The 22,889-nt window shown below is 37.2% G+C and overlaps 1 protein-coding gene across 1 annotated transcript in view; it reads left to right on the forward strand.

Annotated features, from left to right (window-relative positions):
• LOC124777963 (ATP-binding cassette sub-family C member 4-like) overlaps positions 1 to 22,889 on the forward strand; it is a 256,857-nt gene that overhangs the window by 127,308 nt on the left and 106,660 nt on the right. Inside the window, exons 7-9 of the mRNA XM_047253522.1 lie at positions 837 to 975; positions 1,068 to 1,178; positions 6,500 to 6,697. Of these exons, the coding sequence (XP_047109478.1) occupies positions 837 to 975; positions 1,068 to 1,178; positions 6,500 to 6,697 (448 nt within the window). The remainder of the gene's footprint in view (positions 1 to 836; positions 976 to 1,067; positions 1,179 to 6,499; positions 6,698 to 22,889) is intronic.

The following is a 22,889-nucleotide window of genomic DNA, read 5'->3' on the forward strand; positions in this document are numbered from 1 at the left end:
AGCACAGTCACACTTTGGAATTATTTACTCAGCATTAAGAAGCATGCTGTGATACACTGTACCTAACCGACATGGAACTTCCAAGCTATATCATCTTGGTGGTCTGCTGGATACCTACCCCACTCCCTCGCATGGCTTTCTGGAATGATTTGAACTGCTAGACGGATCCCACTTAGCTGTGTGGCTCAGCCAATACACTGCAACTTACCAGCCACATATCACTCAATCAAACCTGCTGTTTTTGAATACTTTGTATCTAACAGACACACCGCTTGTAATGTCACAACACCATATCCCCACTAAGTGCTCCATCTTTTACTTCTTGTCCAATCCTTACATACCCCCCCCCCCCCCCCCCCTCCAAAGGAAAAAGAAAAAAAAGGTGTTTGAGTAAGAAATGCAACTCTTATATTGTATCAGAAGTTTGTTTAGCAACAATCTTCAAGATTTAGTCATAAAACAGAACATTGCCTGAATGTTAGAAAGTTAACAATCAGGTTTTTGAAGAAGGGGGAAAGGAGAATTGTCAGAATATCATACTGCCTTTTCTCACATTAAGGGGACATAGATGTCATGGCCTGAAGTTTTTACTAGTATTTGGTCAGGAGGTAGATCATTAACACAACACAAGCAGACAGGAAACTCAGTGTATTGATATTTTCTGGATTTCCATAAAAAATATTGTTGCTCATAAATTTTTGTGCCCTGTGTGTCTGCCTAGTTTGTCTGTATGGTAGAGCCAACACATGTTTTGAGTAGTTTCAATGTTTTCCTCGCTTTTAGCATAATAGTCATAAAGTAGATTCTGTTAACATTGATAACCATTGAACTTGCAGAAAAGAGGTAAATGTTCTCAAAGGAGCTTCGTACCTTAGAGGTGTGCAGTCAGCATTTGGCGTCTTTACTGAAAGAACTTCCTTATATGTTACACTGGTGGCCTATGCACTTCTTGGCAACACTGTCACAGCTGATAAGGTATGAGTTATGGTGATTGGGAATGACTAGTTAGAATAAACAGATGCCTTGTGTAAGAATTATGTGATGAATTTTGCACTATGTTTTTCCAGGTATTCCCACTGGCTCAGTTCTTCAACATTATTCAGCTCTCAATGGCCATTGCTTTTCCTGCAGCAGTTCAGTCTTATGCCGAAGCAAAAGTGTCCATGCAGCGGTTAGAGGTAAGTACTCACGACATACTTTCTCTTTCTTGTTTTGTTCTGTTTTCCATCAGTTATCTTAAAATCGACATGAATCTCATCCTGTGAATTCTTCTCTACATCAAAATTCATATTTTAGTTACCAGATAAATGTAGATGTAGCTGTCATGCTGTTGTTGAGCCTATACCGTATAACGTGGTTTTCATGACTGTGACACACAGAATTATAGTTAAATCAACTAAACAATGCTCTCTGTACATTTTTTTGTCTCATTCCAGTATATTATTATTTTTAGCAATACATTTAATGATTTTTTTCCTACTTACTTTTCATGATTTTGAAATGTTATCTTAACATTAAAATAACTCTATGACATCATCAAAAATAGGACTTAAGTTGAAAACCAGTTATGGATGGAAGAAATCTAAATGTGAAAGGAACTATCTGGCTACTGTCAGTAGAAGGGATAAATGAAATGAAATGATCGTATGGCATTTATTGGCCGCAATATCCCCTTCACGGTTTGGCCGCCGTATTGCAAGTCTTTATAGTTGACGCCACTTTGGGGAATTGCGTGTCAATTATGATGAAAATGATGATGGACACACAACACCCACTCACCTGCCAGGAATTGAACCCAGGCCCCCTTGCATGGTAGGCGGTAACACTACCACTGCACTACGTAGGAGGATGAAAGAATAAAGATAACCTTTCACCGAGTAGTTCATGTGTTGAGCAGTAGGCAGGTAAAAATAAAAAATAAAAAAAGAGATTTTTTTAATTTGTAGCTTAGTTTTTGGCCAATGTTCTTCTTCAGAATTCACAGATACACACATACATATACATTTACATTGTATTCAGCACTGCAGGGGAGAGGTGGAGCAGGGGAGAGGAACAAGAAAGAGATGGGGAACATGATGAAATAGAATGTGTGAGTTAAGGGGAAAGTTTGGGGAAAGAGGTGTCAGTGTGGGTGGGGGGGGGGGGGGGGGGGGGCTAGAGCAGAATAATACAGAGGAAGAAAGAGACCGTGGAGAGAACGCAAGGGTATATATTAGTACTGATGAACTGAACTAAAGTAAAATGATGGGGAGCTCTTGGAAAAGGGGCAGGAGGGAGGAAATGGAAGGGAGAGGAACAGGAACAAAGGTGGAAGTGCGTTTAGGGCAAATGCTAGCAAAGACTAAGGCCAGCGAGATTACCGATTCGAATTATGTGTTTTAGGGACAATTTCCAGCTATTTGATTCAGTGGAAAGGGGGGGGAGTGGGAGAATCCATGCAGACTCTGTAGTGGCCCCAAAATTGAGCATGTTATGCTCAGCTGAATGCTTTGTTCTTGGTCACAGTTTGATAATGCTCATTCATTTGTGTGGACTGCTAACTGATGTTAAGGCTTGGGACAGGTATTGCAGTTGGGTCTTCCACATGAATATTTATGTATTTATTCTTTGCCTGTGGACTCTAACTGATAATTTTCAGCTGAGAATGTTCGATTTGTCTTACCACTTTATCTGCAGCAGATGTAAAATCTGAGTTTTGACTGTCCTTACCATTTTAAACTACACCAAGGCTTAATTGCAATGAAGATAGAATCAGAATGAGATTTTCACTCTGCAGTAGAGTGTGCGTTGATATGAAACTTCCTGGCAGATTAAAACTGTGTGCTGGACTGAGACTCGAACTCGGGACCTTTGCCTTTTGTGGGCAAGTGCTCTACCATCTGAGGTTCGCAGGAGAGCTTCTGTAAAGTTTGGAAGGTAGGAGACAAGGTACTGGCAGAAGTAAAGCTGTGAGTACCGGGCGTGAGTCGTGCTTGGGTAGCTCAGTTGGTAGAGCACTTGCCCGTCTAAGGCAAAGGTCCCAAGTTTGAGTCTCGGTCCAGCACACAGTTTTAATCTGCCAGGAAGTTTCAAGACAGAATCAGTGTACAATAATATGAAACAGAATCACATTTTACAGACGCATAAAAGGTTATCATATGAGAGTGGTTTGCAAAGATCTCGGAACAGAATAGAAAAAAAGTACTTACATAACTGAAACTTTTTTTATTTTTCAATGTAGTCTCCTTGTAGATTAATGCACTTGGTCCAACGATGTTCCAGTGCTTCTTATCACCGTGAAAGTGAGATTCCTCCAGGACTGCGAAACAATTCTCAACTCTGGCAATCAGTTCTACGTTTGAAGGTAATCTTCGTCCACCGAGAAAGATTTTCAGGTTTGGGAAGAGATGGAAGTCTGATGGAGCAATATCAGTTGAATACGGCAGGTGTGGCAACAATTCATACCTCAGTTCATGTAATTCTGCCATGGCGACGGCACATCTGTGCGGGCACACATTGCCCAGCATCAAGAGTCGCAACACCAATCTTGCAGATAATTTTTTCATTTCTAATTCTCCATTTAAAATGTGATATACTATTTCAGATGACATCTGGCAGACATGAGCAATTTCATGCACTTTCAATCAGCAATCTTCCATTACCATTTTGTGGTCTTTTGCAATGATTTCTGAGGTAGTGACACATCTTTGCCAACCACTACGCAGATCATCATCTAAGCTCTTCCGACCAAATTTAAATTCATTTGTCCACTATGCAACAGTTAAATATGAATGAGCGGAGTCCCTCAGTGTACTCTGGAAATCGGCATGAATGTCCTTTGCTTTCATACCTTTCTTTACGAAGTACTTAATCACTGTTCAAATCTTGATTTTTTCCATCTTCACCAATCACTATGCGGGTATAACAACAGAGCCACATCAATGCCGCAGCTCTCTTCCAAGAGCACTAATGTGGCATGTGTTTACAGTCAACAGTCCAATGAATATCACGTGAACAACTCTTCCCGCTAGTGCTGGCCTCTTGTGGTGATTCTGAGAATTTTTCAAACCACCCTCGTATATTTTCTGTTGTAGCAACTGAAATTTAGTTTAATTTTAGATACTCACTCATACTGTATACAAATTTCTGTGTGAGATACCCATTTAAGCCATTTTTCAAAGATTTTAATTCCTTTTATTTTTTAACTGAGTTAGGCAGCTTGTTAAAAAAAAAAAACTTTTTGCTGCTTGCTTCACTTGCTACACTCATTGTTTGCTACACACCTACTGCTGTTTTCTGAATTACAAATATTCTTTTAAAGTAGTCAACTTGTGCACTTCCCCATGTAAGAACCGAATATGATAATTTGGGAACATGAGTCCACAGCATATTATTGTGAAAACTTTCTCATCCACAACATTTATCGTTTTGCTTACAAGAAAATCCTCTGTGTTTATCTTTCTACAGAGCACACCTATATGCTCCCTCCAGGTCAGACAGTTGCCTATAATAATTCTTCAAATTTTTGTGCTACTTACTTCTTTAATTTCTTCTCTATTTATTTTAATATGTACATTATATATTCTACTCTCTTTGTTTTATTTTAACAATACATACTAGTGTGTGCTGAAAAGTAATACCTCCAAAATTTTCACATGAAAACTCTTAAAACTTTGTAAATGGATCACACATTATTAAAATACTACATCTTTATTCTTCATATCTATATATTTATTTCTCAATATAGTCATCCCTGCAACAAACACATTTCTCCCAACAAGGGACCATTTTGTTGATACTATCACTGTGGAATGTTTGACTTTGTTGATGGAGCCACACTCTTGCCTCTGCTTGCGTCACTTCATCATCATCAAAGTGAAGCCCCTGAAGGTGTTCCTAAGCCTTGAAAACGTATGAAAAGTGGATGGGACTAAATTGGGACTGTATGGTGGTTGATCGATGACAGTGAACCCAAGGCAGTGGATTGTTGCAGATGTCACAGCGCTCGTGTGTGTGATCTGGCATTGTCAAGGTGTAGGAGAGGGTGCTCCATGTGTGTATGAACTTTCCAATTCAAAACTTGATTATAGCATGCTGTTGCTCACACATCAGCATAGTTACATTACATGCCACCATGTTGCACGCTACAATTTGGAGCCCTCTAATGGCAGCAGGGTGCAGATATGTAGACATGGAGGATAAAGATGTAGAAAGTTAATAACATGTGTTTTATTTAAAAAGCTTTGAGTTTTTACATAATATTCAAGGGCATATTTTTCAGCACACCGTTGTACCTTGTTTTGATGGAATTTTAAAATGATTGTTTTGTAGTAGATACTTACTTGCATTTTCAACATCATGACTGATTACTTTTCAACTTCCTCCTTTGTCTGAGCTTTACAGATAATTGTCATGTTATAGGGATACAATGTAAGTTTCTGATGTACATTGTCTGTGAAATCATATACATAGGTAATAAATAATATTGGTCCAAGTACAGGACCTTGTACTATACAATGTTGGACAGTTTGTAGCCTGATTACATCTTGCCCACTAGTATGCCTGATTTCTATGCACTGTTTCTATTCCTATTTTTTATTTTATTTTATTTATTTGGTATGCGTATTCCATGGGTCCGTACATGCAAGCGATTCGCCTGGATGTGGATATGATTGTATTGTGTCACTGCATTTTCCTCGAATCTCATACAGATCCTCCACTAATCTGGAATGATTCACACAGCCACATGGTTTAGACAAGCCCACCAAGATCCTACAATTCGACTGTTGTGTGTCAAGTGAGTTCAGAACATGTTCAGCTAAATCTATGTTTGCCATGGTCTACTATAATTACCTTTCACAACGGTGTTACTGATAATAATAAAAAAAATACATATCGTGCACTGTAGCATGTCATCACATTTTGGCAACATAAAAATAGTCAATTGAGTGGTAGTTATATTAAATTGTGATCTCTAGGTATCATTATGATGGCTCAGTGGGCCAAAAGCCAAAGTTCATTTATCAAAAGTTAGTGATACAGAGGTCCAGATTTTGCCTTGTAAATGAGTGAATACAAATTGTTTGCTATTGCTGATTTCTTTTGCCATATTCTTGAATGCAGACATAATCCTTGTCACACTTTTTATCAACAGCAGTTCGTGGTGTGTATTTCATCATAGTTTGTTCTTAGTATACTTAACAGAAATAGCATGTAGGGGATTCTTCTCACTATTAATGTATAAGTTGCCTCATTCCACATCTCAGAAAGCTCACTTCATCATGGCATTTATGAAACACTGTGTGTCAATGAATGAAAGAATTACTTAATAAGTTTAAATGTGCATCTCTTTGATTAACTATGGATGAATGGCTGTATTTCATTTTTTGTTTATTGTTTCCATCATGTGATTTCCATTATTTTAATAAATGCATGCTTGAAAATATTTTCAGTTATTAATTACTTGCATTGAACCAAAAAATCAATAATTACCTAATTAACCTGATCAGTTTTTTTTTAGGTATTTCTACTGCTGGAGGAGCATGTCCCTAGATCTTTGATGCCCTCAGGAGAGAAGACTGAGAAAATTGGAATAATGCTACAGAATGCAAGTGCACGATGGGGTCCTTCAAATATATCTGAGACATTATCAAATATTAATTTACTAGTCAATCCAGGCAAGCTTTGTGCTATTGTTGGTCCTGTTGGATCTGGAAAGGTAATTATTTCCTGAATATTAAACTTTTTGAAAAAATATACTTCATTACCAAAAACTTGCATTTATTTTATTGTTTTTGATTCATTATGCATATCTGAGAGAGTTCTTTTTGTCTTGACAAGTTTACTCACCGTAAAATGTGGCAAAGAAATAAGACTTATGGAAAGATGGGTTATATACATGTCTGAGGTGCTGTCTTTCACTGAAATGAAATGGAGCCAGTGGGACTCACTTCACCTGTTTTGAGGAAACCCGTTTTGTCCAGTATCTTCTTCTTCTTCGGTTATCAACCCACAGGTTGGTTGGCAGCAGCACGCCATTCCGTTCTTTTGTCAACTTTCTTCTTCATATCTGCATAGGTCTGGCACCCGATGTCATTTATTACTTGTTGAATGTAGCTTAATCTAGGTCGTCCTCGGCGAGTTCTTCCTTCAATGATTCCTTCTAATATTCTCTTAATGAAGTTGTTATGCCGTAAAATGTGACCTATGAAGGTTATTCTTCTTTTCTGTATATTTCGCCAAAGAGATCTGTTTTCTTTCACTCTTCTGAGGACATCTTCGTTTGTAGCCTTGTCTCGCCAGCTGATTTTTTCCATTCTCCGGTAGCACCACATTTCGAATGCCTCTAATCTTCTCTTTTCTTCTTTTCCACTAGTCCAAGTTTCACATCCGTAAAGGGCTGTACTCCACACATAGGTTTTCATGACTCTCTTTCTTACGTCTAAACTAACATTTCTACTCGTCAGTAAGTTTCTTTTTCCATTGAATGCTATTTTGGCAAGTTGTATTCTGTTTTTAATGTCACTTTTGCTCCTTCCATCTGCTGTTATTTTGCTACCTAAGTAGTTAAATTCTGTAACCTGCCCTAGTTTCTCTCCCTTTATTGTTATTCGTATGGGTTCATTGTAGTTCAGGGCGCCACTCACCATCACTTTAGTCTTTTTCTTATTTATTTTCATTCCATACTGTTCTTTTAAGGTGTTTTCCATTTCATTGAGTGCGGCTTCTAAATCTTCTTTCCTTTCTGTAATTATGGCGATATCATCTGCATATCGCAACATATCTATTTTCATTCCGTTAAGTTTTATTCCTACTTCAATATTCTCTCTTATTTTGTCTATTGCTTCTTGGATATATGCGTTGAAAATTACTGGAGATAGTGGGCATCCCTGTCTCACTCCTTTCCTTATTCTTGCTGTTTCTTCTTTGTTTTCCTTCTTAACTAAGGCTGTTTCATTTTGGTATATTTTAAAGATTATCCTTCTATCATTATATTTCAGACCAGCCTTCTTCAGAATTCTAAACATTTCTGGCCATACAACATTGTCAAATGCCTTTTCGAGGTCTACGAAGGCTATAAATACTTGTTTGTTTTTGGAAATTTGTTTCTCAATTATTAGTCTTAAAGATAAGATTGCTTCCCTCGTCCCTACACCGCTTCTAAAACCGAATTGGTCTTCACTTAGAGTGCTATTCAATTGGTTTTCAACTCTTTTCAAAATTATTCTTATTAGAATTTTTGATGCGTGTGAAAGAAGACTGAGTGTTCGATGGTTTTCACAGTCCATAGTAGATGCTTTCTTAGGTATGGGGAATATGATGCATTTCTGATAGTCTTCAGGAACTTCACCTGTTTTGTATATTTTCTGTATGAGTTGCAGTAATGTAGCTTTCATTTTGTCTCCTGATTTCTTAATTAGTTCAGAAGGTATATCATCAACACCTGCCGCTTTCTTATCTGGTAGTTCTTTTAGTGCTTTTTCAAATTCATCTTTCAGAATTGTGTCCCCTAGTTCTTCTTTCTCTACTTCTTCGCTTAATTCTATCATATTATCATATATCATATTATTTATTATCCAGTATCAGGAGGAAGCAAATGCAAACGGGCAGTTGTCTATTAATCGTCAGCAGTTCAAATGTACGGAGAATGAAGATACTCCTTAGGGAAGTGGTTGCAAGGGACTAGGGACTGGAAAGGACATCAGGTGCACTCAGTGTGTAAGCCTGGCAGCCTCATTCAACATGTTGAAGAGGCTATTCCAGCTGCCATTGAGAGAACAGGGTGCAACCAACTGCAGATTGTGACGCCTGTTGGAACAAATGATGCCTGTTGTCTGGACATTGAGGTCATTCTTGGGTCATTTCAGCGAACAGTAGAGAAGGTTGAAAAGACCAGTCTTACAGATGGAGTTTCAATGAAGCTCACAATTTGCAGCATTGTGCCCAGAACTGATGTGGCTTTTTGGTTCTTAGTCGAGTGGAGGGATTGAACCAGAGACTGCTAAAGTTCTGTGACAGGCTAGTCTGTGACTTCCTGGACTTGCGCCATAGGGTTGAGAAGTGTAGGGTCTCCCTAAATGGGTCAGTTGTGCACTATACATCAGAGGCTGTTATGCAGGTAGCTGACTGTGTGTGTGGGATGCACACAAGGTTTTTTTTTAGGTTAGGTGACACTCCATCCAATCCAGATAACAATAGCTGTAGGAAACTCAGATGTATCAGTGTAAGATTGAAAGAAACGCATCCCACAAGTAAGCGTATTAAAATCCTAATGGGAAAGTGCCAAAATATTTGCAACAAAGTGCAGGAGTTTGAAGCACTCATTAGAAGCAATGAAGCACACATAATACTAGTTACAGAAAGCTGGTTGAAATGTGAAATTGATAGCAGTGAGATTTTTGGGAAAAATAAGTGGTATATTGGTAGTACAGGCAAGTGGAAAATGAAAGTGGTGTATTTGTAGCAGAAGACAAGATACTCAAATCCACTGAGGCAGAAATTGAAGCTGCATGTTACATTGTTTGGGCAAGACTCAGTATCAGGGGTGGGCATAAAATAATAATTGGATCCTTATCTCCTGATGTAACCAAAAGCTTTCAAGAGAACTTCAGTTCACTTGTTTGTTAAGTTCCCCAATCATACTGTAATCATTAGTGGAGGCTTTAATCATCCAACAATTAATTGGTAAAATTACAGTTTTGTTACTGGTGGGCATAATAAGGCATCCTGTGAAACTTTACCAAATGTTTTTCTGAAAACTACCCAGAACAGATAGTTAGGAACCCCACTCATGATGGAAGTATATCGGATCTAATGGCAACAAATAGACCTGGTCTCTTTGAGACTGTCCACATCGAAACTGGTATCAGTGACCATGACGCTGTTGTGGCAACAATAATTACCTATGTACAAAGGGCAATGAAAACAAGCAGAAAGACATATATATGTTCAGTAAACTTGATAAAAATCAGTACTGTCATATATCAATGAAGAACGTGAAACTTTCAGTACAGGGAGCAAGTAGAGTAACTCTGACTCAGGTTTAAAAGAATAGTTGACCATGAACTGTATTGATGAGTACTGAGTAGAACAGTTTATAATTGAATAGTTGACCATGAACTGGATTGATGCATATTGAGTAGAACAGTTTAAAATTGGAGGAATCTCCATGGGTATACAGTCACTGTAAAGAAACTTCTAAAGAAACAGAGATTACTGCATAATAGGTGTAAAACAGAGCGTACAGCTATAGATAGAGAGACACTGAATGAAATGTGTTTGGCTTCAGTGACTACCACAGTAGAATATTGTCAAGTCATCTTTCACAGCACCCAAAGAAATTCTGGTCATATGTAAAGGCTGTTAGGGGCAGCAAAGTTAGGTCCAGTCACTAGTGAGTGAGACAGGAACTGAAACTGAGGGTAGCAAAGCAAAAGATGAAATGTTTAACTCCATTTTCGAATGTTCCTTTACAGAGGAAAACCTAGGAGAATTGCACAAATTTAATCCTCATACAACTGAAAAGATGTATAAAGTAAGTATTAGCATCAGTGGTGTTGAGAAACAGCTGAAATCATTAAAATTGTACAAAGCTCCATGGCCCGATGGAATCCATGTCAGATTCTGTACTGAATTTGCAGCTGAGTTAGCCCCTCTTCTAACTATGATCTGTTCTAGATCCCTCGAACAGTTCTTGGAAAAAGGCACAGGTCACATCCGTCTACAAGAAGGGTAGTAGAAGTGATCTACAGAACTACATCCAGTATCCTTGACACCGACTTGTTGTAGAATCTTAGAACATATTGTGGGGTCAAACATAATGAGGTATCTTGAAAAGTATGACCTCCTCAGTGCCAACCAGCATGGATTTCAGAAACTTCTATCATGCGAAACCCAACTTGTTCTTTTTTTAGATGATATACTGAAAGCTTTGGATCAAGACAATCAGGTATATGCTGTATTTCTTGATTTACAAAAAATATTTGACTCAGAACCACAACTACGCTTATTGTCAAAAGTATGATCAAATGGGGTGTCAAGTGAAGTTTGTGTCTGGATTGAGGACTTTTCAGTAGGGAGGACAGAGCATGTTGTCTCGGATGGAGAGTCATCGTCTGATGTAGAAGTAAATTCAAGTGTGCTCCAGGGAAGTGTGTTCGGACCCTTGCTGTTCATGTTCTATATTAATGACCTTGCAGACAATATTAATAGTAAAATCAGGCTTTTTGCAGATCATGCAGTTAGCTATAATGAAGAACTATCTGAAAGAAGCTGCATAAATATTCATTCAGATCTTGATAAGATTTCAGTGTGGTGCAAAACTTGGCAGCTTGCTCTAAATGTTCAGAACTGTAAAATTTTGCACTTCACAAATGAAAAACATAGTATCCTATGACTATAATATCAATGAGTCACTGTTCGAATTGGCCAACTCAAACAGATATGTGAATGTAACACTTTGTAGGGATATAAAATGGAATCATCACATAGGTTCAGTCGTGGATAAAGCGGGTGATGGGCTTTGGTATATTGGTAGAATACTGGAGAAGTGCAATCAGTCCAGAAAAGAGATTGCTTACAAATCACTCATGTGATCACTTCTGGAATATTGATCAAGTGTGTCGGACTCATACCAGATAGGACTAACGAGGGATATTGAACGTAGACAGAGAAGGGCAGGATGAGTGGTCACAGGTTTGTTTAATCCGTGGGAGAGTTTCACAGAGATACTGAAGTATCTGAACTGGAATACTCTTGCAGATAGATGTATTCTATCCAAGAAAGTCTGTTAACAACATTTCAAGAAACAGCTTTAAATGATGACTCTAGGTATAAGTATATACCACTCACAGAGGGACATGAGGATAAGATTAGAATAATTACTGTACACACAGAGGCATTCAAACAGTCATTTTATGTGTGTTCCATACGTGAATGGAACAGGAAGAAACCATAATAACTGGTACAAAGGGACATACCCTCTGTGTGCAGCGTATAGATGTAGATGTGTAAGATGGGACAATCACAATAAAACGTGCTGAGGGTGGCATACAGATCAAAAACATCACAACACAGGGAAATCATCTATCCCCCTTACTATCCAACTGTGCATCAAAGAAACAGTGATGAAAATAAAATAAAAATTGTAATTTGGATTAAAATTTCATGATGATGTTGCTATCCTTGGTGAAAATGAGGACAGATATTGCAGGAACTGTTGAATAGGATTAACAGTCTACTGAGCACAGAGTAGTACAGAATACAGATGAAAGTAAACTGATGAAAGACAAAAGTAATGAGGAGCAGCAGAAATGAATTAACATTAAACTTAAAATCGAAATTGGGGACCAAGTAGTAGACAAAATGAAGAAAGATAACACATGATGGACAAAGCAAGGAGGATATAAAAGCAACACAACACAGGTTAAACGGCATTTCTCATTGAATTAAGTCTTCTAGGATCAAATGTAGGCATTAATTTACAGAAGTAATTTATGGGAATGCAGATCTTAAACACAGCATTGTATGGAAGTGAATCACAGACTGTGGGAAAACTGGAAAAGAACTGAATCAAAGCACTTGAAATGTAATGCTACTGAAGTATACTTAATATTAGATGGACTTATAAGATATGAGAAGTGACTCTGCAGAAAGGAATATATGGAAAGGAATATATGGAAAACAACACTGACTACAAGAAAGAACATGGTGATAGGACGTGTGAAGACAACAGAACATAACTTATGTGGAACCTGAGTGAGACAAACAGGCAAAAAACTTAGAGGAAAACCGATGTTATAGCCAACAAATAATTGAGGATGTTGCGTGTATATGTTACTGTGAAACTGTGGAGTTGACACAAAGAAGAAGAGACAGCAAGCAGCATTAAATCAGTAAGAAGACTGATGACTCCCAAAAAAAAAAAAAAAAAAAAAAAAAAAAAAAAAAAAAAAAAAAAAAAAAAAAAAAAAAAAAAAAAAAATGAAACTAATCTATCAAAAGCTTTCACCATACTCTTACCAGTATGGCTGCTAACAGTAAGCATGTACAGAATGTTCCAGCCACACCAGTTTATCAGTGTTGTCACCAAAGCATGTCATTTCATTTGCAATAATTAGCCTTAACTAATTAAACTACTGCCCGTATAACAATCAGTTTTCAGACATTGTCATAGATGTAGTTCACATACACATTGAGATACAAGGTTGTACTGATTATCCTTCTCTTACCAGTGAAAGGTAAATGCATGTGTTGATATAAAAAGTGAAGATAAGAGATTATTAGTTTTTTTTGTTCCAAAAACAAACTTATGGCTATATACACTAACAGTTTTACAAGCAAACATTACATTTGAAATTTTCTATTAAATAACAGCATTTCTGTATTAATAAACACTTTGGTTCATTCTTTAATATATTTAAATTAGCTTTCTTCAGATCAGCTAGTAATCTGTTGTAAAAAAAAGTTATCATTGCATGTGGACTGCTGTATGCTGCCTGTTTATTACTTGTAATTCTGTGAAAGTTTTCCCTTCCTTCTGTGTTGTAGTTACGTGTATTACTGTTCATTGCATTATGTTCTGTATTTAGTTTCACAAACATGATTGCCTGCAGAATGTACACAGAATAGAGGCTAAGTATTTTAAATTTCCTGAAAATTTCTCCAAATGTTCTCTCTTGCTTACCATAGCTACAGCTCTTACTGCTCCCCCCCCCCCCCCCCCCCCCCCCCCCAATAAAGCCTGCCTGTATAGACAGCTGGTGCCTCACTCCAGATCTGAATAGCATACTGAAGATGTGGATGCTGTTGTTGTTGTTGTTGTTGTGGTCTTCAGTCCTGAGACCAGTTTGATGCAGCTCTCCATGCTACTCTATCCTGTGCAAGCTTCTTGATCTTCCATTACCTACTGCAGCCTACATCCTTCTGAATCTGCTTAGTGTATTCACCTCTTGGTCTCCCTCTACGATTTTTACCCTCCACAGTGCCCTCCAATACTAAATTGGTGATCCCTTGATGCCTCAGAACATGCCCCACCAACCGGTCCCTTCTTCTTGTCAAGTTGTGCCACAAACTCCTCTTCTCCCCAATTCTATTCAATACCTCATCATTAGTTATGTGATCTACCCACCTAATCTTCAGCATTCTTCTGTAGCATCACATTTTGAAAGCTTCTATTCTTTTCTTGTCCAAACTATTTATTGTCCATGTTTCACTTCCATACATGGCTACACTCCATACAGATACTTTCAGAAACAACTTCCTGACACTTAAATCTATACTCGATGTTACCAAATTTCTCTTCTTCAGAAACGCTTTCCTTGCCGTTGCCAGTCTACATTTTACATCCTCTCTACTTTGACCATCATCAGTTATTTTGCTTCCCAAATAGCAAAACTCCTTTACTAATTTAAGTGCCTCATTTCCTAATCTAATTCCCTCGGCATCACCCAACTTAATTTGACTACATTCCATTATCTTCATTTTGCTTTTGTTGATGTTCATCCTTTCAAGACACTGTCCATTCTGTTCAACTGTTCTTCCAAGTCCTGTGGATGTATCAGACCGAAATATATTTGCCTTAAGGTGTCGTGGCCCAGGAAGGCTGCAACCCATTTCAGTAAATACATATTCGTATGGTGCTGATTTTCTGACAGATATGATCTATAAGTCTTTCCATGACAGGTGTCCATCCACAACAATACAAAAAATGTATGTTTTGTGTATAACTAAGTGGCAGTGGAGGTGTGAAAGTGTAACATTTATATTTAAGCAGGAATTGCATTGTCACTGTGTTCTCTTTATTTACAAGTAGCTTATTTGCAGTAACCCTCTCTGTGTGCTGTGTTCTGGCAGCATCCACCTGTCTTTCTCCTTCACTGCTCCTTTCTTTTTTTGCTTCTTGTCCTCCCCACCCCCTCACCCTCACCCATGTCCCGTACTCCCTGCATCACAGCCTCCAGGAGCTGCGCCTGTTGGCTGTCCAGTCCCTGCATGCTATGCCTGACAACTCTCTTCTCTTCTCCTATCCACATCCTGCTATCCCTTCCTCTTCCCCATCCCCTCCAGATTATTGCTTCCGTTCTACATGACAGTTGCAGTCTGGCCTAAGCTGCAGGAGATGCTGGTCATGGTGCATGATGTGTACTTACATAAGTGAATGAATCTGTGTGTGTGTGTGTGTGTGTGTGTGAGAGAGAGAGAGAGAGAGAGAGAGAGAGGGAGAGAGAGAGAGACAGAGAGAGAGAGAGAGAGAGAGAGAGAGAGTGAGAGTGAGTTTCCTTTTCTGAAGAAGGCTTTGGCGAAAGTTAATGTGTAAGCATCTTGTTGTTGTGCCTATCTGCAACTCAGTGTGTCAACTTTATGGTGAGTAGAAGTCTATCTTTTCCTTAATGTTGTTATTTACAGCAAGGTAAGATGAAAAATATTGTAAATGATTTCACTACTGTTGGCAACAGTTTGCATATCACTGCCCCAGCTGACACAGGATGTCTCATCTGCATAGCTTGTGACTTTGCAGTTTTGGGTTTCAGTTAAATAATTAACAACACAAGGAACAGTAAAGGTACTAATGTACTTTCTTGAAGCATACCACATTGAAGTGTCCTATAGATTGATTTAGTTGTATACAATTATTCAATCCTTTTATAAATTAGCTTGACAGACTGTTTCCTATCTTTTAAATAGCAAGTAAGTGATTTTAAGGCTGCTCCTTTCATCCCATGTTGTTCTAATTTATGCAATAAATGGTATGATTCACAGTATCGTATCAGAAGCTTTACTAATACCTAGGAAAGTGCCAGTTACCTTGTCTCATTTTTCCAGCTTGTTTAATGTTTCATGTATAATAGTTGCTACTGCTGTTACAGTAGATCTTCCTTTTGTAAAACCATTCTGTAGGTTGTTGAATAGATTATGTTGTTGTTTTTTGTGTCAATTTTTATTCCTTTCTTATACACTGGTAGAATTTCAGTGATTTTCAAGAGGTTAGAGAGTTCTCCATGGCAGAGGGAGGTACTTATTAGGTGTGTAAATGGCCGAAAGCTATAATTGTGAGAGTCTTTTTGTTGTGCATATCTGTGACTCGGCATCTCCACTATATGATGAGTAGCAACTTTCCTTCTCTTAATATTGTTACATTCCATCCTGGATTTTCCATTGTTTGATATTGTATATTAAGTCATACCTATGAGGTAGCATTGCAGTTACTGTGTTCTGAGATTTATTAACTTATAAGAATTTTGTCAGACTTGTTGAAACAATTTTGTGTCTTGTTTCTTGTGATGTTGTTGGCACCAGTTTAGCACATGAGACATTCATTTTTGCCTTCCATTTTTCCCTCATGGTTGACTTTGGCAACAGTTTTCTTACTTGCTCTTGGTTTCACCAAACCCATTGCTTTGAAATATTTGTTATTGTTCTGTAAAGTTCTTGCTAAGTTTCTGCCAAGGTTGTCCCTTAAGAAATGAACACTGTACCTTTTACTAAGCTTAATGAATTTTTTAGGGTCCAACCCAGGACATATTACCATTTTTATGGGTTCAACCAGGACATATTTCTGAAATTTCTTAAGCGGTAATGGAATTGACAACTTCCCAATGTAAAATTTATGTGGTATAAAGGTATCTTTTTCAGAATCTGTTCTAACTAAAGAGCTAATTTTTTTACAATTTATCCTCACACATGTACTGTCAAAATTGAAATAATGGTATTGCGTTATATAGTTTGATGACTCAAATATTTTTTTTCTATGTATTGCTCCTGCAATTTTTTATCTGCACAAAGGTATATCCATAACCTCATTATACTCTATATATAGTTAAAAATGTTTCTGAAACTGCACTAATTTCACTTCCTGCATCTAAAAGAGCTTTCTCATCATGCAATCATCAGATAAAAATACAAACTTTAAGTGTGAATGTTCTTGAAATAACAATTGTATTCACCACATATAAATGAACACTGTAGTCAAAGATATAAACAGAGAACAAGAGAGCATATTTTCCAGAATTATGTCACATACCACACAAACTAATCACCTGAAAGCGGGAGTCTTGAAATCGTGATGAAAGATTGACAGTTTTCCAGGTAGCCATAATAGTTTGCCATGACAAAAACTGGGTGTACCAACTCAGAAAACTGATACATTAATATGATTACATTCAAAATACAACCAGAAGCAATACATCATTTGAAAGACGAAGTCCCATACAGTACTTTAAGACAGTAAGAAAATCATCATTTTAAGTGAAAATCCAATTTCAATCATAGTATCTAGCAGTTTACTAAAACATTAAACTTTAATTATTCAGTTGTATTTTCCACTTGACATGACTTTTTTCATAAATGGTGTGTTTGTTTTAAATGCATGGAAAAATTCACAACAAGAAGATTCTGAATTAATTTTAACATTTAGCAAATGTTTAACAGAAGATGCTGAAACAGTGTACACCTTCCTGCAGCCCAAACGTTCCACATAATTGTTATCAGCAATACAACAAACAATTTTTTCTTCAAGTTTGTATTTCTTATCAAGTGGAAAAGGATTCTGAGCCAAAATTTGAACTCCTTCACCTGACACTTCATTGAAGTTTAACCTGAATTTGCTCTTCCAGACTGAAATATCTTACAGCAACGAGAAAAAGTTTTACTTCACTTCTGTTTGAGGTATCCATCAGAACTATTATATAATTCATGTTTTCCAGAGAATGCAACACATTATCAAATACAAATGGCAAAATAATGTTTACAATAACTACCTCTGTTTTTATTCTGGCAGATGAAAATTTTGGGTAATATAACTTTATTAAGTTGGATGTGCAGTCTGATGTTTTGAAACTGAGGTTACATCTATCAATGTGGCACGTAAATGTAGCCCCTTTAGCAGCACACTAGCACTGCTATGTTACTGTCATTACATACTTTCAAAAATTTGTTTCTGTTGCAGGTTAACATTAAACGCACACTTCCTTTTGCCCATTGCTAAACAGTGAGACGAAAACTGAATGTTGTTGTTGTTGTTGTTGTGGTCTTCAGTCCTGAGACTGGTTTGATGCAACTCTCCATGCTACTCTATCCTGTGCAAGCTTATTCATCTCCCAGTACTTATTGCAACCTACATCCTTCTGAATCTGATTAGTGTATTCATCTCTTGGCCTCCCCCTACGATTTTTACCCTCCACGTTGCCCTCCAATGCTAAATCTCTGATCCCCTGATGCCTCAGAACATGTCCTACCAACCGATCCCTTCTTCTTGCCAAGTTGTGCCACAAACTCCTCTTCTCTCCAATTCTATTCAATACCCCCTCATTAGCTATGTGATCTACCAATCTAATCTTCAGCATTCTTCAGTAGCACCACATTTCAAAAGCTTCTATTCTCTTCTTGTCCAAACTATTTATCCTGCACATTTCACTTCCATACATGGCTACACTCCATACAAATACTTTCAGAAACGACTTCCTGACACTTAAATCTATACTCGATGTTAACAAATTTCTCTTCTTCAGAAACGCTTTCCTTGCCATTGCCAGTCTACATTTTATATCCTCTCTACTTCAACCATCATCTGTTATTTTTGCTCCCCAAGTAGCAAAACTCCTTTACTACTTTAAGTGTCTCGTTTCCTAGTGTAATTACCTCAGCATCACCCGACTTATTTCGACTATGTTCCATTATCCTCAATTTACTTTTGTTGATGTTCATCTTATATCCTCCTTTCAAGACACTGTCCATTCCGTCAACTGCTCTTCCAAGTTCTTTGCTGCCTCTGACAGAATTACAATGTCATCGGCGAACCTCAAAGTTTTTATTTCTTCTCCATGGATTTTAATACCTACTCTGAATTTTTCATTTATTTCCTTTACTGCTTGCTCAATATACAGATTGAATAACATCGAGGATAGGCTACAACCCTGTTTCACTCCCTTCCCAACCACTGCTTCCCTTTCATGCCCCTCAACTTTTATAACTGCCATCTGCTTTCTGTACAAATTGTAAATAGCCTTTTGCTCCCTATATTTTACCCCTGCCACCTTTAGAATTTGAAAGAGAGTATTCCAGTCAACATTGTCAAATCTTTCTTTAAGTCTACAAATGCTAGAAACATAAGTTTGCCTTTCCTTAATCTATCTTCTAAGATAAGTTGTAGGATCAGTATTGCCTCACGTGTTCCAATATTTCTACAGAATCCAAACTGATCTTCCCTGAGGTCGGCTTCTACCAGTTTTTCCATTCATCTGTAAAGAATTCGCGTTAGTATTTTGCAGCCGTGACTTATTAAACTGATAGTTCGGTAATTTTCACATCTGTCAACACCTGCTTTCTTTGGGATTGGAATTATTATATTATTCTTGAAGTCTGAGGGTATTTGGCCTGTCTCATACATCTTGCTCACCAGATGGTAGAGTTTTGTCAGGACTGGCTCTCCCAAGACCATCAGTAGTTCCAATGGAATGTTGTCTACTCCGGGGGCCTTGTTTCGACGCAGGTCTTTCAGTGCTCTGTCAAACTCTTCACGCAGTATCGTATCTCCCATTTCTTCTTCATCTACATCTACATCCTCTTCCATTTCCATAATATTGCCCTCAAGTACATCGCCCTTGTATAGATCCTCTATATACTCCTTCCACCTTTCTGCTTTCCCTTGTTTGCTTAGAACTGGGTTTCCATCTGAGCTCTTGATATTCATATAAGTTTTTCTCTTTTCTCCAAAGGTCTCTCTAATTTCCCTGTAGGCTGTATCTATCTTACCCCTCGTGAGATAAGCCTCTACATCCTTACATTTGTCCTCTAGCCATGCCTGCTTAGCCATTTTGCACTTCCTGTCGATCTCATTTTTGAGACGTTTGTATTCCTTTTTGCCTGCTTCATTTACTGCATTTTTATATTTTCTCCTTTCATCAATTAAATTCAATATTTCTTCTGTTACCCAAGGACTTCTACTAGCCCTCGTCTTTTTACCTATTTGATCCTCTGCTGCCTTCACTACTTCATCCTCAGAGCTACCCATTCTTCTTCTACTGTATTTCTTTCCCCCATTCCTGTCAATTGTTCCCTTATGCTCTCCCTGAAACTCTGTACAACCTCTGGTTTAGTCAGTTTATCCAGGTCCCATCTCCTTAAATTCCCACCTTTTTGCAATTTCTTCAGTTTTAATTTACAGTTCATAACCAATAGATTGTGGTCAGAGTCCACATCTGCCCCTGGACATGTTTTACAATTTAAAACCTGGTTCCTAAATCTCTGTCTTACCATTATATAATCTATCTGATACCTTTTAGTATCTCCAAGATTCTTCCATGTATACAACCTTCTTTTATGATTCTTTAACCAAGTGTTAGCTATGGTTAAGTTATGCTCCATACAAAATTCTACCAGGCGGCTTCCTCTTTCATTTCTTACCCCCAATCCATATTCACCTACTATGTTTACCTCTCTCCCTTTTCCTACTCTCGAATAGAGATTAACTTATCTACATGTTTTTCATCATTTTATTTCACACACAAAAACAATATAAACACATTACTTTTTTTGTGTTACCAAATTACATTATGGCAGAATTGGTAGAAATGTCTCCCTCCAACATCAACACATGTTCCAAGGTGAAAAGAGAGATAGACAGCCATAAGAGAATGTTTAAAAACAAAATATTGAACATAATGTGTCTAACATATAAAAATTTAAAAAAAGAACTCACCTGTCATAAAATTTTCAAACCTTCGACATTTTTGGTGCCCTGGACATTACCCTGCAGAGAACTAAAAGAACTATAACTATCCAAGCTAATCCCAGATGTATGGTAGCCATCACTTTTATGCAACGTGTTCCCGGTTCTGTTACCAACATACTCATTACTCTCATCCTTTTCCAAGGTAATAGAAAATATAATGGAAAAGAGACTAATGGATTTCCTAAACAAGTACAACCTACTGTGTAAAGAACAGTTTGGTTTCAGGCCAGGAAGAAGCACAGGTTCAGCAGTAGCTCACTTCACAAATTTTGTCTTAGAAGCACTTGATGAAGGTGAACATGTAACAGGCATATTCCTTGACCTTAGCAAAGCATTTGACACGGTAGACCACAAAATACTACTAAACAAAATGGAGGCACTAGGAATAAGGGGAACAGTAAATAATTGGTTTCAATCGTACTTGGAAAATAGGGTACAGTGTGTAGAGATCTCACAAACGAAATTCAGCAGATTGACAAAACACATTTCCAAACCAGAACATATTAACATAGGAGTCCCTCAGGGAAGTGTGTTAGGGCAAATACTCTTCCTAATATATATTAATGATTTTCCCCAGAGTGTCAAATACGGGGAAGCAATACTATTTGCAGATGATAGCAGCATCCTTATCAGTGATGAGTCACCAGACAAATTGAGAGACAAAGCTGAAGAAACTCTCGATCATGTTTGCAAGTGGGTAGTAAGCAACAAATTAACCCTCAATATTAAAAAAACAAACAGTATTAATTTCCACATAAATAAAAAACATAATAGCATAGGCCTAAAAGTTAAAGATGAACTTATAGATTGTGTCACAAACACAAAATTCCTAGGAATGCATGTTGACTCACAGCTTAACTGAACTGACCATATTGCAGCACTAGAAAAGAAAATTGCTACTGCTTGCTATGCACTCCGGATAAGTATGTCTGTATGTAATAGTTCATGTGCTAAGACTACATACTTTGCATATGTGCATTCAATAATTAGTTATGGCATAACCTTCTGGGGTAAAAATGTGCAGAACATACAAGCAATTTTCAAGCTGCAAAAGAGGGCAGTACGAATAATAACAAAAAGCAGCAAGAGAGCTCACTGTACTGATTTATTCAAAACCATGGGAATCTTGACAGTACCATGTGAATACATCTTTCAGACTGTGATATATATAAAGAAACACATTGACCAGTACACACAAAACAGATCTATACACCAACACTGGACTAGATCCTGCCACCATTTGCATCTCATACGAAAAAAACAAAACAAAAACCCAAAATAGTTTATTATTTAATGTATTAAAAATGTATAATAGACTTCCAGAGGAGATCAAAGCTGAAACTGGAATACATGCCTTTAGGAAAGCTGCAAAAATTATTTAGCAGATAAATGTTACTATACTGTCAAAGAATACTGTAAATGACATGTGTTCACCTCAATTCATGCAAGAGTACCTTTGTAAATTTATATTTATCTGTAATTAAGATTGGTGTGTATTTGTTTTGTGTAATCCATGCAAGAATACATTTGTAAATTTATATTTATTTTTAACTAAGATTGGTGTGTATTTGTTTTGTGTACAAACGATTAAGTTGCACCATAGAAATATGTACTACCAGAAGTACTATTATGTATATACTCATTCCATGTATACAGTTGACGACATCCATACAACACAAGTTGTCTACAGATGAATAAATAAATAAATAAATATACTGAAAAAAAAGTGCTAATTAAGAATGAAAACAGGGAACAATTTTTTTTTTGTTTTAAGTAAGACAGTTGAAGACAACAGATGGAAAGAGTAAAACTGCCTGAAGCACTTTTGGGAAATTGAAAAGTTTTCAAAAGTAATCTGCCTGAAATGGAAAGTTTAAGTCAGTGTGAATTATAAGTTTTGACATGTGGTGAGTAATTGAGAGAGGCATGTTGAGAATTTACTAATTACAAAGACAGGAAACCAAATAAATGGATCAGAGAACAGACTAGAGTGAAGATGTAATTATGAGTCCTATGAAAACTAAAATGGAGAAGCACAATTCCTTATATTAATTTGATTAAGAACAGTTGTTGGGATTGCTCATGGGTCATAATGCTGGCTGAAAATGAGAAAAAGTGATTTGTGATATTTACTGTACAATAATGGGAGATGAAAACTTAAAAAAAGAAAACATCAGATTCA

Source organism: Schistocerca piceifrons, chromosome 2 (assembly GCF_021461385.2).
Source record: "Schistocerca piceifrons isolate TAMUIC-IGC-003096 chromosome 2, iqSchPice1.1, whole genome shotgun sequence".
Classification (NCBI taxonomy): Eukaryota; Metazoa; Arthropoda; class Insecta; order Orthoptera; family Acrididae; genus Schistocerca; species Schistocerca piceifrons.